Source organism: Mytilus trossulus, chromosome 4 (genome assembly GCF_036588685.1).
Source record: "Mytilus trossulus isolate FHL-02 chromosome 4, PNRI_Mtr1.1.1.hap1, whole genome shotgun sequence".
Classification (NCBI taxonomy): domain Eukaryota; kingdom Metazoa; phylum Mollusca; class Bivalvia; order Mytilida; family Mytilidae; genus Mytilus; species Mytilus trossulus.
The window spans coordinates 43,310,842-43,325,967 of NC_086376.1; the positions used below are offsets into that span (position 1 = coordinate 43,310,842).

General features: G+C 33.7%; 2 protein-coding genes across 2 annotated transcripts in view; both read right to left on the bottom strand.

Moving 5' to 3' along the window:
* Nucleotides 1-6,089: 6,089 nt before the first annotated feature.
* LOC134716629 (uncharacterized) lies at nucleotides 6,090-7,407 on the bottom strand. The gene is made up of 3 exons (XM_063579639.1): nucleotides 6,970-7,407; nucleotides 6,579-6,647; nucleotides 6,090-6,310 (listed from the first exon to the last, which is right to left on the bottom strand). Exons 1-3 carry the CDS (start codon nucleotides 7,265-7,267, stop codon nucleotides 6,090-6,092), a joined length of 588 nt encoding a protein of 195 aa, XP_063435709.1. The 5' UTR covers nucleotides 7,268-7,407.
* Nucleotides 7,408-11,902: 4,495 nt separating this feature from the next.
* LOC134715334 (uncharacterized) overlaps nucleotides 11,903-15,126 on the bottom strand; it is a 33,534-nt gene continuing 30,310 nt past the window's right edge. The window contains exon 30 of the mRNA XM_063577443.1: nucleotides 11,903-14,716. Coding sequence (XP_063433513.1) covers nucleotides 12,834-14,716 — 1,883 coding nt within the window. The 3' untranslated portion in view covers nucleotides 11,903-12,833. The remainder of the gene's footprint in view (nucleotides 14,717-15,126) is intronic.

The following is a 15,126-nucleotide window of genomic DNA, read 5'->3' on the forward strand; positions in this document are numbered from 1 at the left end:
ACTTGTACCTTGACATTTCTTAAATTTATGAAGTATTTTTTCCCGGCTCAACAAGAAATAATTGAATAATTAAATCTGGTCTATGTATGTGTGACTGACAATGAGACAATTCTCCATCCAAGTCATAATCAGGTTCAGAACAACCCCTTAATGTTATGAATATCCCATTTATGAGGGGTCAAAATATTAAAGTTATATTATATTTTTTTTTGTAAAAACACTTTAAGTACAAAAGGGCTTATATTTTCCCAAAGATCTATAATATTTGGTATAAAATGGTCAAAACATGTCCAAGAATTTGTAATATTCCTGGACTTTAACCATGTTAACACATTTACTTTAACAGTTTAATATTATTCAAAATAAGTGAACCCATCCCTCTTTTAGAAAAGTTGTTTAAAATATAATGTATTTCTCCTCTTTTTGAGTAAAAAATTCCAAGTTGCCAAATGTTTTGTATAGTAGCACTGTACAAATCCTTAGTATTTCTATTTTCTTTTCTACAACAGACTGAACAGTAAACATGGTAAAATGACCCCTTCAAGGCCCTTGTCTGAGGGAGGGTTGGTCCCAACCTGATAATAACAAACATAGGTCAAAGTCCGGCCTTTTACACAGTGCTTTGATCAAGACTAACCAGCAAGCTATAAGGGACCACACCTTAGTATTGTACACAATTCGAACAGGAAAACCAACGATCTAAATTATATTTTCAAACGGGAAAATACCAATGAACCACATCAACAAACGATAACTGCTGATCGACAGGTCTCTGAATCAACCAGGACAGGTGCACAAACCCGCAGCGGGTATGACCGTCACCATACATTATAATTGCAGTTGTCAAGGCAAATCCTTCGGAAGTTCTTAGTACTTTATTTTAACAACATAACCAACGAACATTTTTTTTTTATAGGGAATATATTAAGTTAGGGGAAAGAAACCAACGTTTTGTTCTGTACTGGTATTTCTATTTATATCGGAGCTTGGAATATCATGCTGAAACAAATATTCTCGCAGATATTTACAGTGTTGTGGGGTGCTGGTACGTTTAAAATCGTTATATAAAGGCTAGACTGTGATTTAAAAAAACAAATGTTGAGATCTTTATATAATATTTACAAAAAAACGGTGCGGGAAATGGACATGATTTCATTTCCGGATGCGGGAAGCGGGAATATAATAAAAATAAAAAAAATCTGTTTTGGAAAAAATAGGTGCGGGCGGGTCCGTCGAACAAGGAATCAAATTGGTGTGGCCTAATGAATGATGTATAATTTATCATGACTCACAGTCTGTGTTCGAATTTGGACTGTGAGTCACTGAGTCTACAATGCCCTTCATAACTTGCCTCATGCAAAAAGGAAACTGAAACACAATGTTAAAATCAAAAATCACAGACAGAGTTCTAATTTGGGCAGCGATGCATTTACTGTTCAAAGAGTTATGCCCCTTGACAGTTGTGAATCTTTTCGTTTCATGTTTTTTAAAACTTAAGTTTGCTGCATGTAAATTTTATGAAACTCTTAAACAATGCTAATAGCCACAACATGCAGACGGAGGAGTTTGAATAATAGTAATGGAGTCTGTTATTGTAAAAGAGGAAGGTCACTAAATAATTTGGAAAATTGCAAGGCTTAAATTCGAAATGCTTGAGCTGGGGCTTTTGTGTAATTGACAACATTCTTCTTATGAACAAAAGAAAGCTCTATTATAAGATTTTGAGAAATTGAAATTAAAGGTGGTACCTAACACTACAGGGAGATAACTCTGTAAAATCAACAAAACGTTTTGATGATGTTGTGTTCTCAAGGGAATATTAAGCTTCTCACTGATCAAAATAAGTGTTTGTCAACCTGCTATATAACCAGTGTAATTTTTCTGATTAAACAGTTGGTTCAAATTTTTTGAAATTTTTAAATTTTTGTCAAAGGGTCAAAGTAAATACTTTGTCAAAATTTTAAGAAAATTAAACGAGCCAAATTAATTTAAGTTAAGGTGTTAGGTACCACCTTAAGGTGAAAAATGATATATTTGCTGCTATTTAGATTCATATTCATCTTTATATTTGTTATTGTTGGCTTTAATTGTACATGGTATCCAATGCTACAGACTCTTTCAATTAGTTCTTCCAATGTATGTCTTTATGTGATTTATAGTTAATTCAAATCAAATAAAAAGAATACAAGATTACTATAATTAATAATAGTTCATAAAACTTGAAAAAGCTCTGATAAAATCAGAATATTTTCAAGACAATTCATACATATTTCCTGGACAGATTTGAATTTATTATGCATTATTACATGTACATGTAAAATATGTGTTTTTGAGCTTCACCTGTTCTGCACATGTCTTCTTTAATTAGACTGTGATAAATAACATTGGTTCATTATTTAATTCCCTCTATATATATATTTTTGAATGAATTAATTTGTAAAATTAGACTAAGAACATGTGGATAAAAAGGAAAAGATTTATTAACCATGTCCCACTTAATAATCTTATTTTAAGAACTTATGTATTAATAGTAAAATGATATCTACAGTACAACCAGCATTTTTGTTAAAAAATGTTACCTTATGAAATGCTTTTTGTGAAAAGAAAATGATAGTGCATTTACAAAAAAATAATTTTGTTAATTGTGGAACAACTTACTTGTTACATATTGTTTATTTATAATATTTTGTATCTTTGATGACATTAAAACCAGTTTGCCATGTGACTAATACCAATGTGGAGTATCTATTTTGAAGAATTAAATTCAATTAAAAACACATGTAGTTTTTTTGCGAGCCTGCCACTTTTGTTGCAGAAAGCTTGACATAGGGATAGTGATCCTGCGGTGGCTACATTGGCGGCTTAGCTTACTTCTTAAAAGCTTTATATTTTAGAAGTTGGAAGACCTGTATGCTTCATACTTTGTAAATAGAAGCATTATGTTATGAATTTTCTGTCTGTCACAAGACTATTGTCCTTGACCTCATTTTCGTGGTTCAGTGACTACTTGAAAAAAAGTTAAGATTTTTTGTAATGTTAATTTCTCTCTTTTTATGAGTAATAGGATACTATATTTGGTATGTGCCTACCTTGCAAGATCCTTACATACAGTTTTCACATAACCTTAACCTCATTTTATTGCTCAGTGAACAAAGGTTAAATTTTCGGGATTAAGTCCATATCTCAGATACTATAAGACACAGGTCTACTATATTTGATGTATGGAATGATTGTAAGGTGTACATTTCCAACTGGCGGGTGTCATCTGACCTTGACCTCAATTTCATGGTTCAGTGGTTATAGTTAAGTTCTTGTGTTTTGGTCTGAATTTCTCATACTGTATGCATTAGGTCTACTATTATTTGGTGTATGGAAAGGTGGTAAGGTGTTCATGTCCTAATGGCAGGTGTCATCTGACTTTCAGGTGAGTAGCTGCCGTAAGCCACTTTAGGCACGTGCCTACACATAATTTTTTTCACAAATATTTTGTTTAATTAAAAAAATAATAAACAACGTTATCTGTAGATGAAAGCAGGTGAAGTTGTCAACACTCTTTAATTATCGAATGTCATGTGTACACTAGTCTCTCGTCACTAGTGAATGGAATATTGGATAGAATTGAATGTTTTTACTATTTTACCTTATATAGAAACTATAAACTAAAACTTTGGTTCAGATCATTTCACTTCTATCAACAAAAACTTGAATGAACCTCAACTTAGACACATGAGTTTTATATGACCGCAAAAATTTTAATTTTTGGTGGTATATTGGTGTCACTTTGGCGTTATAGTCGAATACATTTGGTTTTCGCACTATAACTTTAGTTTAAGTAAATAGAAATTTATGAAATTTAAACACAAGGTTTATGACCATAAAAGGAAGGTTGGGATTGAGTTTGGGAGTTTTGGTTCTGACTGTTTAGGAATGAGGGGCCAAAAAGGGCCCAAATAAGCATTTTCTTGGTGTTCGCACTATAACTTTAGTTTAAGTAAATAGAAATCTATGAAATTTTGACACAGGGTTTATGACCACAGAAGGCAGGTTGGGATTGAGTTTGGGAGTTTTGGTTCTGACTGTTTAGGAATGAGGGGCCAAAAAAGCATTATTCTTTGCACAATAACTTTAGTATAAGTGAATAGAAATCAATGAAATTTAAACACAAGGTTCACGAACACAAAAGGAAGGTTGCAATTTATTTTCGGAGTTATGATCCCAACAGTTTAGGAATTATGGCCAAAAAAGGGCCCAAATAAGCATTTTTTTTGTTTTTTGCACTATAACTTTAGTTAAAGTAAAGAGAAATCTATGAAATTCAAACACAAGGTTTATGACCATAAAAGGAAGGTTGAGATTGATTTTGGTAGTTTTGGTCCCAACAGTTTGGGAATTAGGGGCCCAAAGGGTCCAAAACTAAACTTTGTTTGATTTCATCAAATTATTTAAAATTAAATAATTGGGTTTTTTGATATACCAAATCTAACTGTATGTAGATGCTTAATTTTTTGGTCCCGTTTTCAAATTGGTCTACATTAAGGTCCAAAGGATCCAAAATTAAACTTAGTTTGATTTTAGCAAAAATTGAATTCTTGGGCTTCTTTGATATGCTGAATCTAAACATGTACTTAGAGTTTTGATTATAGACCCAGTTTTCAAGTTGGTCCAAATCAGGATTCAAAATTATATTATTTTAAGAAGGTTGATGTACTGTTGTTTAATTCTTTTAATTTAATTCAGATGAAAATATATTTTTTTGCCAAATTCAAGTGTACGCCCGGGCGTTTTGACGTAAACGTAGCTACGCAGTGGCGGATCCAGGAATTTTCATAAGTGGGGGCCCACTGACTGACCTAAGAGGGGGGCCGCTCCAGTCACTCACGCTTCAATGATTCCCTATATAAGCAACCAAATTTTTTACCCAAAAAGGGGGGGGGGGCGGGCCGCCTGGCCTCCCCCCTTAATCCGCCTCTGCTACGCGCATGATTTGTTGTTTCTATCTGAATCAATACTATAGTTTCTATTTGAAGTGACTTGTAGGTTCATTTGGGCCTGGTGTAATTAAATTGAAATATTTCAATATTGTACATAATTTGTTATACACAATGTCACTATCATAAACATATTTGCATTGTATTGTATTATATCGTGTGATATTAGGTACTGTGAGTGATTATTTGTGATCCAAGTATGCAAAAGAAGATGTGGAATGCTTGCCGAATGAGACAACTCTCTATAAGAAACCAAATGACACAGAAATTAACATCCATAGGTCACCGTACGGCCTTCAACAATGAACAAAGCCCATATCACATAGTCAGTCATAACTTGAAAGACCCCGAAATGACAACTTTAGTGCAGTTCAAACGAGAAAAGATTATGAACCATTACAGACGATAACAATGCTATACGACTGAAGAGCAAATATTCATTACCAAGAAGGCTCAATGTTATTAAAACATGTTAAGTTGGGTGTTCTTAGTGACTATGCGACCAAATGGCAAGTAACCATAAAGTACGGTAGTGTTTAGTTATAAATATAGTCTCTCTTACGACCTCTCACATGCTTCAAAATAAAACCTGATGACATGTATTTTTTTTGTTTGTTCACTTCGTTTGTCCTCATAAAGAATATACATTTTTTGGTATGTATCCTGACTATCGTGGCTATGTTAATTTGTTGCGATCTGGACGATTTTTTTAGTAGATAAAGGAAGGTGTGCCCATTGGCAGTGCTCAAAAACAATTTTAATGTAATCAGTGCTTTTCTCATTGTTCGTACGGTGATCTATAGTTGTTAATGTCTGTGTCATGTTGGTCCTTTGTGGATAGTTGTCTCATTGGCAATCATACCTCATCTTCTTTTTTACATCTGAAAAAGGATTGCTTTTAATATTGGGGCTATAAGGATATAAACACCGACAACTAAACATCGCTACACACATGTTGACACAAACCATCATTGATTACATACAGAAACCATTTCAAAAAATAAAAAAAAAATGTTAAAGTATGCAAGAAAAAATATAAAGTTTATTTGTCGAAATAAAATAAATACAATATTCATAAATAAGTTTCCACATTAAAAACATTTATACGGATACATCTGGTAAGCCGGCAGGTTGGATTGATCTTGGTTCCCTGGCAGGTCTTTTTCTCTTTTCTCTTTTAGTCTGAGCTCCTTGGTGACCTCCCTCTGCTCTATTTCCTCTCCTTAATTTTTGTTCCGTTTTTCTAATTTTTTCTTTTAGACGCTTGTCTCTTCTTGCTTTTGCTTCCTGCCTTCTTCTTTCCGATGCTTTTGCCATCTTTCCTAAATACGACAAAAGAAGAATACATATTTAACTTCCTTATATTGCTTATGCATATATTTATTATGTTCCTGATTTTTTTATAGAATAACCGGGGAAATACATTTATGACATAATCCGATCTGATTTTGAATATGTTTGGCTTCCATAACTCCGCCGCAAGAAAACAAAGTAATATAAATACGTTTATAAACATGGTATCAATCTTTCATTCAAGTCACTTTATTAAGATGTACAGTAAATTTGATTATGCGAATCTTTTAGAATTACCTTTATCAGCCAAGACATCCATTCGTCGAATCTCGACCATAAGCTCCTTATCTTCATTATCATATATATCTAAAAGAGAAAACAAAATGTTGACGTTCAAAATTTTCATAAGTTCAAAAATTATATATTCCTTGTCCCCCCCCCCCCCCCCCCCCTCTTAAAGCCCTGAATAATAAATCAGATACATTTAAACATAGAAAATACAGAAGATTTTGTATTTTAATCTACAAACTATATTTCTTAATCAGTATACATGCATCAGTTCGATAATACACCAGATGGTGGTATGAACTGTATATCCCAAATTCAACTTCCAGTTTTTTCCCAACTTCACTAACTTGCAATGATCTTGCCTTTCCAAATTTTAACTTTTTTTAATCTGAATATATACCTTTTGACGTACTAGCCCTGGATTTATCAGTTAGTCTTCCTCTTGATGATTCATTGGAAATAGAGATAGACGGAAGTCTCCTGGGCTTTGTCATCTCACTTTCTGTTAATGTCTCAACAACAAATCTCATACCCCCGGATCTTTCTGAGATTATCCCAACACTCTGTAACTCCTGCAATATTTCTGCTGATGGTCGCGTTTCATTGTTGTTGGTTATCTCTAGAGAACTAGAAACAACACCTATTTTGTTGTTCCGTATTCCTTTACAACAATTAAGTTTAGCAAATGATGCTCCCATTTTTCCTTTTGGTTTTGTTTTAAGCGGGTTTCGAACTGAGGTTTCCAAGTCGTAACTGTGACGTTTAAAATCATTGTTTGTGATTTAACGTCATGTGTCAGTTTGTTGCAATGCAATACAGTGCATACTAGCTTGATAGCATATTTTAACCTGCATGTTATCAAATTAATTATTAAAGATAGGTCGTAGCTTGTGTATCTAAAAACAATATGACAATTTTCGTCTCTGAGAAACCAGCAATATAAATTATACTCACTTTCAAGGTCCATTCATACATTTTTTATTCAAATTTATCAGTCCAAAGAATGATGTTTTACAAGGATCATCAGTCATTTGCCATTTATTTGAAAACCGAATTACTAATGTATGAGGGTAATTAACGAAAAATATTTAACTAAAATCATTGATACAAGGCAATATAATTATGATCGTCATATAACCGATAAAAATGAAAACAACGTTAAAAGTTATGATCGAAGCGCTTTTCCACGGGTGTCATTCGGTTTATCGAGAGAAATGAGCGTGAATTTAAAGAATATATAACGGCGGTCAAGTATTGAGCGACGATCGTGAAAGTTCTGGTAACGGATCGTGAAAGACATTTAGTCGAGAAGACATATGAAAGTTCAATACATATTCTAATTTAATTAATTACACAGGCAATTTGTGCAATAGCAAGAAATTTACAATTGCACAGTATTCAGCAATAGCAAGAAATCTTCAATTGTACAGTATTGTGCAATAGCAAGAAATTTTCAGTTGCACAGTATTGTTCAATTGTACAGTATTGTGCAATAGCAAGTATTTTCAATTGCACAGTATTGCACAATAGCAAGAAATATCTAATTGCACAATATTGTGCAATAGCAAGAAATTTTCAATTGTAGTTATCTTTCTTTTTCCAGAATAGTAGTTGAATAAACAATGTATTTTCACTTTTATTGCCAACTGATAAATTAAAACAATCTTGTTCATTCAGTGATTAGCTGCGGAACCGTAGCTCATAGGCCCGTATGTTATTTTTTGACTATTTGCGGACCATAGATCCGCAAATAGTAAAAAAATAACATAAGGACCTATGAGCTACGGTTCCGCAGCTATTCAGTGATAACAAGCATTTTTTTTTTACATTTTAATATTTTATTTATGATGTATTTAAATGAGCAGTTATTGTTGCAAACTCCATTAGAAATTTGAATTGAGATCAGTTTTGGAATAAGGGAAAGGGGGATGTGAAAAAAATTGGGGGGGGAGGGGGGGTGAATTTTTCTCATTTCAGATTTTATAAATAAAAAGAAAATTTCTTCAAACATTTTTTTGAGAGGATTAATATTCAACAGCATAGGGAATTGCTCAAAGGCAAAACATTTTTTTTAAGTTCATTAGACCACATACATTCTGTGTCAGAAACCTATGCTGTGTCAACTATTTAATCACAATCCAAATTTAGAGCTGAATCCAGCTTGAATGTTGAGTCCATACTTGCCCCAACCGTTCAGGTTTCAACCTCTGCGGTCGTATAAAGCTGCGCCTTGCGGAGCATCTAGTTTGATTAGTTGTTGTTAGTTTTCAACTAGCTTTCCACTTTGTCTTCGACCGACTTGCCGATGTTGGTCGTCTGTTTGGCTGTGCAGGATGTATAAATACGCAGTTACGTCTGGTCAGAATGGGGACATTTAATATGATGCCTAGTTGAAGAGAAAATGCAACTCTTTGAGGAGTTCGTAGTTTGTCTACTGAAAGGCAAAATTTCTGCTCCTATCAAATAATCCCTCATTTTCCAACGCATGGTATTTTTAAATTTCCAGACCTGGCTTCGTCCTGGACGACACCGTGACTATTACAGGACCTAGCTCCAAGTTGTATTTAATTTATTGTCCAAAAAAATTCAACGGTCTTGAACTTGCATACATATTGTAAGTTGATACTAGATGTAAAAAAAACCAAACCAATCAACTAGCTTCCAGTAATTTTGAGTACTCTCAAATCTGCGTGTAATGGCCACAATTATTCAAAATTCCTAAGCAGGTATATATTTTTCAGTAATACGAATTTCTTGCAATTTGTTAGGCATCGACTATGTCTGTATGTGTTTGTGTGGCTATGGATAGATATGATAATATCAAACAGGGTGTACTGCTTAATTTAAGAGATACGCTGATCTACGCTGGGCAATGTATATTGTTTTTTTTTTTATATTACGAATTGCACTGCGTTATCCAAAATTTTTCACCTGTCAGATTTTATGGTACATAATTCATAATTCTTCGAACTTTTCATCATGTATATTATAATTATCATGATTAAATAACCAGTAAATTTAATATTTTTGTACATAAAATTTTGCAGCTAAAAACGCGGAAAACAGTTTTCCGTCGGGGAGCTTCGCCCCCTGAACTCCCTACCAGTGCTCTGCCCTGAGCCTGATGGGGGCCTTAAGCGGTCCCAATACCCTCTGCCGATTGGTGCCTTCAGTTGACTGAATACCTAGCTACGCCCCTTGCTTGGGCCTTATTTTTATAGTTCAGTGATTAAAGTTAAGATTTTGAGTTTGAGTTTGTTTTCTTATACTATATATGCAGTAGGTTTACTATATTTGGTGTTTTGGGTAATAACTGGATAGATGCCTCTGCTGATTGACTGATTGTTCCCGATACTATAACCTACCCACAAATCTCGTATACTGAGACACTGCTTGGCATGTTAACTAATTGTTTAAATTTACTGTAAATTAAAGTTGTAAAATGTTCGAAATCCTTTAAAAAGTATCTCACTCAAACCACAAATGCCTAGTTCTGAGGCATCAGTTTACATTTTGGGTGATTAGATCTTTAACGTGTTTTTATATCAGGCTTTGAATTTCCAAATATTTGGAAACAAAATGCTAACGCCTTGACAAAAAACGAAAAACGGCTAAATAACATACAATAATACACAAAACACAACACAGAAAACTAAAGACTGAGCAACACGAACCCCGCAAAAATCTTGCTTCACACTTGATACTTGTTGTTTTCCTTATGTAAGGACAAATCTTGCCATTACGGTTAATTCGGTAGGTCAAATTCATTTGAAAGAGGACGGAATCGTGATAACTAGTCTACTAGTCAATTTGGAACATTCGTGTCGTCAACTGTGAAACATCTGAAAACTGCCAACCAACTCGTGTTGGTGTCTTTAAAACGTTTGAAAGACTCGACTTAATTCAGCATCACCACTAAGAATCAATGAATAGATAGCTGTCTTTAGCTTATAAGGCCAACATATATAAAATAGAATTTATTTAGATTTTATACCTGTATTACTACCATGTTTTGTCATCTTACTTTCCAATGTTTTAATATATACATTAGTGGCTTATTTGGCCTTTTTAACTTTTTTTTTTGGATTAGAGCGTCACTGATGAGTCTTTTGTAGACGAAACGCGCGTCTGGCGTATATACTAAATTTAGTCCTGGTATTTATGATGAGTTTATTTCTAAGACCCTGGGTATAAGAGCTTTACAGATGGATTTTACTCTCAATAATGTAAGCTGTCATTAACTGTGAGTACTTTCATATCTGTACTGTGTGTTTTTGTTTTGTTTTGTTTTTGTTTTTAGTGGTGTATAAATACCCTGCCACGTCCGCCCTGTGTTATTTTTTTATGCTGTGTTTCGATATGATGAATTTAGTCATTTTCAACTGATTTTTAAACTTTGTTTTTTTGTTGTGCTGTAACACCACACTCCCAGGTTAAGGGAAAGGTTGAGCACTCACATATATAATATGTTTAACCACGCCACATGCTTTATGTGCATCCAGTTCAGTGGTTGTCATTGTTTCGTGTCTACCAAATTTGTTTTTTCATAAATTGTTTTGCAATGAAATAGGCCATTAGTTTTTGAAATGACATTGATTCATATTATTCATTTTGGAGCTGTTCATAGCTGACGGTATGGGATGTTTTCATTGTAGAATGCAGTACTGTTGTCTAAAATTACTCACCTCCACTTCTTATTTGCACATTGACTTCCATTTCGTATCTTTCGTCCTTTTTTGATAGAAAGTTGTCTCATTGGCATGCATACCATCTGATTTTTATATAATTATATAAATTCTATGATACTGTTTGTAAACGATACAATTTAAATATTTTGATACTAAGAGTTAGATATGTATACATCCTAAATCCGAATAGACACGGATTCTTTGCTTGCATTTGTTTTACATCAGCAAAACTAAACCCAAACAAGCATTTAAAAGAGGGGCGAAAGATACCAAAGGGACAGTCAAACTCATAAATCTAAAACAAACTGACAACACCATGGCTAAAAATGAAAAAGACAAACAGACAAACACTAGTACAAATGACACAACATAGAAAACTAACGAATAATCAACACGAACCCCACCAAAAACTAGGCCCTAAGGGGTGGTCTAAGGTGCTCCGGGAGGGTAAGCAGATCCACATGTGGCACCCGTCGTGTTGCTTATGTAATAACAAATCCGGTAACTAGTCTAATTCGGTAGGTCACATTCCTGAAAGGGATTAACTTAGTTCTAGATATTCGATCCCTAGATTTAGACACAACAATACGTAGTGTGTATAAAGAAATGTATGATAGATACGGTTACATGAATAATTTGCATCACTTGGGTAATCATATTTATTTACATTTTATTCATATAAACATTTATAACATATTTTATTGAGACATATGGTTTACATTTTGGTTCTGATCTATTAAAAGTGTGATTGCTTTTACATGGTGATAATGTTATCATTAAAATTACACAAATCAACCCGCATCCAAAAGCTTTATAAAACAGTACACAAAAGACAGAGACAAGTTCTTTTCTGTTACTGGTTACACAGCGGAGGCAATATCGGTGCATTCAAAATAGCATTTTGTTGTAAAATAACAATATGACTAGTGCAACTACATGTTACTACGCCCTATTTTTTGTATCATGTATTTCATATTATATATAGTTTTACACGTTGTATACTAGAATGTAATCCTTGTAATATGTTGTGATTTGTAAACGTTTCTTTTTAAAATCTGCATATTCCCAACTTCAATTATTTATACAAACTAAGCATTTATTTGATAAGCAGTACCTTTGTTTTTAAAAATAGTTGATTTAAAAAGCATTTCCTAATACATAATCTATTTCTGAATTTGTCCTAATTTAAAAGCGAAAATAATGTCATATAATGTCAGTACAGTGTTATCATTATGATAAAATGCTACGTATTCAGTGTTATTGAACATCTTATATCTTGTATGAGAAATAGTTGCACATCTACATACAATTGAACACTCAAATGTGACCAACGAAGAACATAAAACAAACACGAACACTGTCTTTAGAATCATCATTCACCTACAACAGTTTGCAATCTGATGTGATACGATTCTGGAAAATCCACATTTCCAAATTTTAAATACGAAAATACCATCATTTGCTATGTCTCTTTCTTTTGCAAAAATCTAAACACTGGTATATTCCAAAACTAATTTTTTATTTGATCTTTTTAACATTGATTGTTTGTATTCCAACTCTACTTGTCAGTTCAATGTTAAATGGTATCTATTTTAATAGCAGTATGCATGTTTTCCTCTGTGCTATTCTTTTTAAAACTTCTTTTAAACATTTTCTCACGCATAATATCATCTTTTTGTGAAAATCGGTTATCGTCAAATCTATTAAAACGTCTTTTGTCACTATTTCGGAAGGCCAATGTACCTTGCTTCCATTTTCTATGAATATTTTCAAGTCGATCTTCAAATATTTGCTGGAGTAAAGGAATATTTGGGTCGCTAGGACCACTATGTCTTTTTCTGTTTTTTGGTTCCGATTTTATTGTTCCGTCCGGTGTTGGAGGTAAGGATGGCAGTTCGTCATACGGTTCATCAGGCATATTATATGTGGTTGTTGTAGTGTCATCGTCGTCATAGTCAGGTGGTAGGTCATCATAATCCGGAGCTGGTTCCATTCTTTGTAATCGCTGAGCTTCGTTGACTACAAATCGAACAAAGTCCTCTTCTGTTTGGACTGTCTTTAACCAATCGATTCTTGTGCTTGACATCAAATGTAAGAATGTTCCCCATCGGTGCATAAACATACTGAAGAATTGCAAAGTAATAGCAATGGCAAATATCGAAAGAAATATCAAAGATAACGGTTCGTACTTTTCTATGATATAAAAATTCTTAAGCTCATCCTCCATAGATTGTAACTGTAGTGTGATGACTGTCCATAGGAAGTTTATCATACAGTAGATAAAAACTACATTATTTTTTAGTGTAATTAGATCTTGTTTTATCTTTTCCTTGTGTTGCTTATCTTCATTGATGGGATGTAAATATTTTCTAATCATGAATTTCCAAAAATCAGTTTCGTTCCTTGAAAGATGCTTGACGGTACCATTGCCCAAACGATCCATTTGTAACCAGTATGGGTTATCTGGATCTGGTTCCCATCCAGGAGGAACAACATCTTCGACATTCATATTCATTGATGTATCCTTTGATTGGACAGAATTGCGACTATTTCTTGAAACAGTTCTTGCCAGACAATTGTTTTCATCAGTCTGACATGAAGCGGAAACCTTTTCTGTAGTGGCTCTTGACCCTATGAAATTCTTTATAAGATCCCTTACATCACTGATTAAATTAGTGATTCCAAGGCGATTAAGAAAGCTTTTACTCTCTTTCTTTTTCTTTTTATCCTCATTTACACGTTCTTGCTCTTCTTCTTCTTCTTTTGTAAGTTTCTTTGGTGTTTCTCTTGTTCCCCATGAAACGTTATTGAGGTTACAAAGGTAGAAAATAGTCAAGAGAATAAACGTCGACGGTACGACCATAAAATATAAAGCGCCATATACAAGACAGAAGAACTCCTGAGGATGAAGAATTCCCGCTATCAAAAATATTGCTGTTAGACCAGTTAAGAAGACTACATTTGGGCTTCCGAAATTTTCCGTAACAATACTTATGACTGTTCCAACTGTCGCTATCATCATGATAACTGCATACAGAGCTGTAATGACTGCTGCTGCCAATATCTGAATGTCACTTTTCATTGTCAGACAAATTGCTAGATATATAACAACCGGCAATAAAGATAGTAGATATGACTCAAATATGCTCAACTTAAACACAGAATGATATGACCCTGTTATCATCAAAATAACGGTAGATGGCGCTATGATAGTAGACGCCATTAGAACAAATTGATAAAGCATATAAGGTCGACTGATGTTATCGTTGATTCGAACAGTATCACGCCATGAAGCTAACAAATCCATCATGTTGGCCAAGGTTGAAGGAGACCATCGACGTCTTTGGTTAAAGAACTCGTTGAATGTTTCCGGAGCAAATGTAAGAGCGTCAGAACCAGCACAGTAATCAATTCGGTGTCCTTGTTGAAGCATAAGTGTACATAGCCATCTGTCCTCCCCTAAAAAAATCAAGGCTTAAGATTAAAAATACATCATACGACAAAAAGGCACAGATAGTATTCACTTAGATCGATTTTAATTTAAAACTAAAATTAAAAATAAATTATGAATTTTATTTGACATAATACTGGACATTAATTCCTACATTGGAGTATAATATTGTATATATATATTTTTTTCATCTTATATGTATTTGATGAAGAGCATTGGTGGCCGCGTGTTCTAAGCAGTGCTTCTAGTGTGACCACTCGCCCGTCAACATTGAGGTTGTAAGCTCGAACACACTCGATTCCTATTTTAATTGACAAGAAATGCCTGCTTTCCTGCCGAGTCATCTTTCCGGTTACCCAGGGTTTGATGACTAATAAAAATTATCCGACAAGATAAAACCAATCAATTTTACTTGCTT

Coding starts and splice junctions, on each gene's coding strand:
- LOC134716629 (XM_063579639.1), bottom strand. CDS start 7,267: ATGGGAGCATCATTTGCTAAACTTAATTGTTGTAAAGGAATACGGAAC. Junction 6,648..6,969: donor CAGGGCTAGTACGTCAAAAG/GTATATATTCAG, acceptor TTTCTCTTTTAG/ATATATATGATAATGAAGAT. Junction 6,311..6,578: donor GGATGTCTTGGCTGATAAAG/GTAATTCTAAAA, acceptor TGTCGTATTTAG/GAAAGATGGCAAAAGCATCG.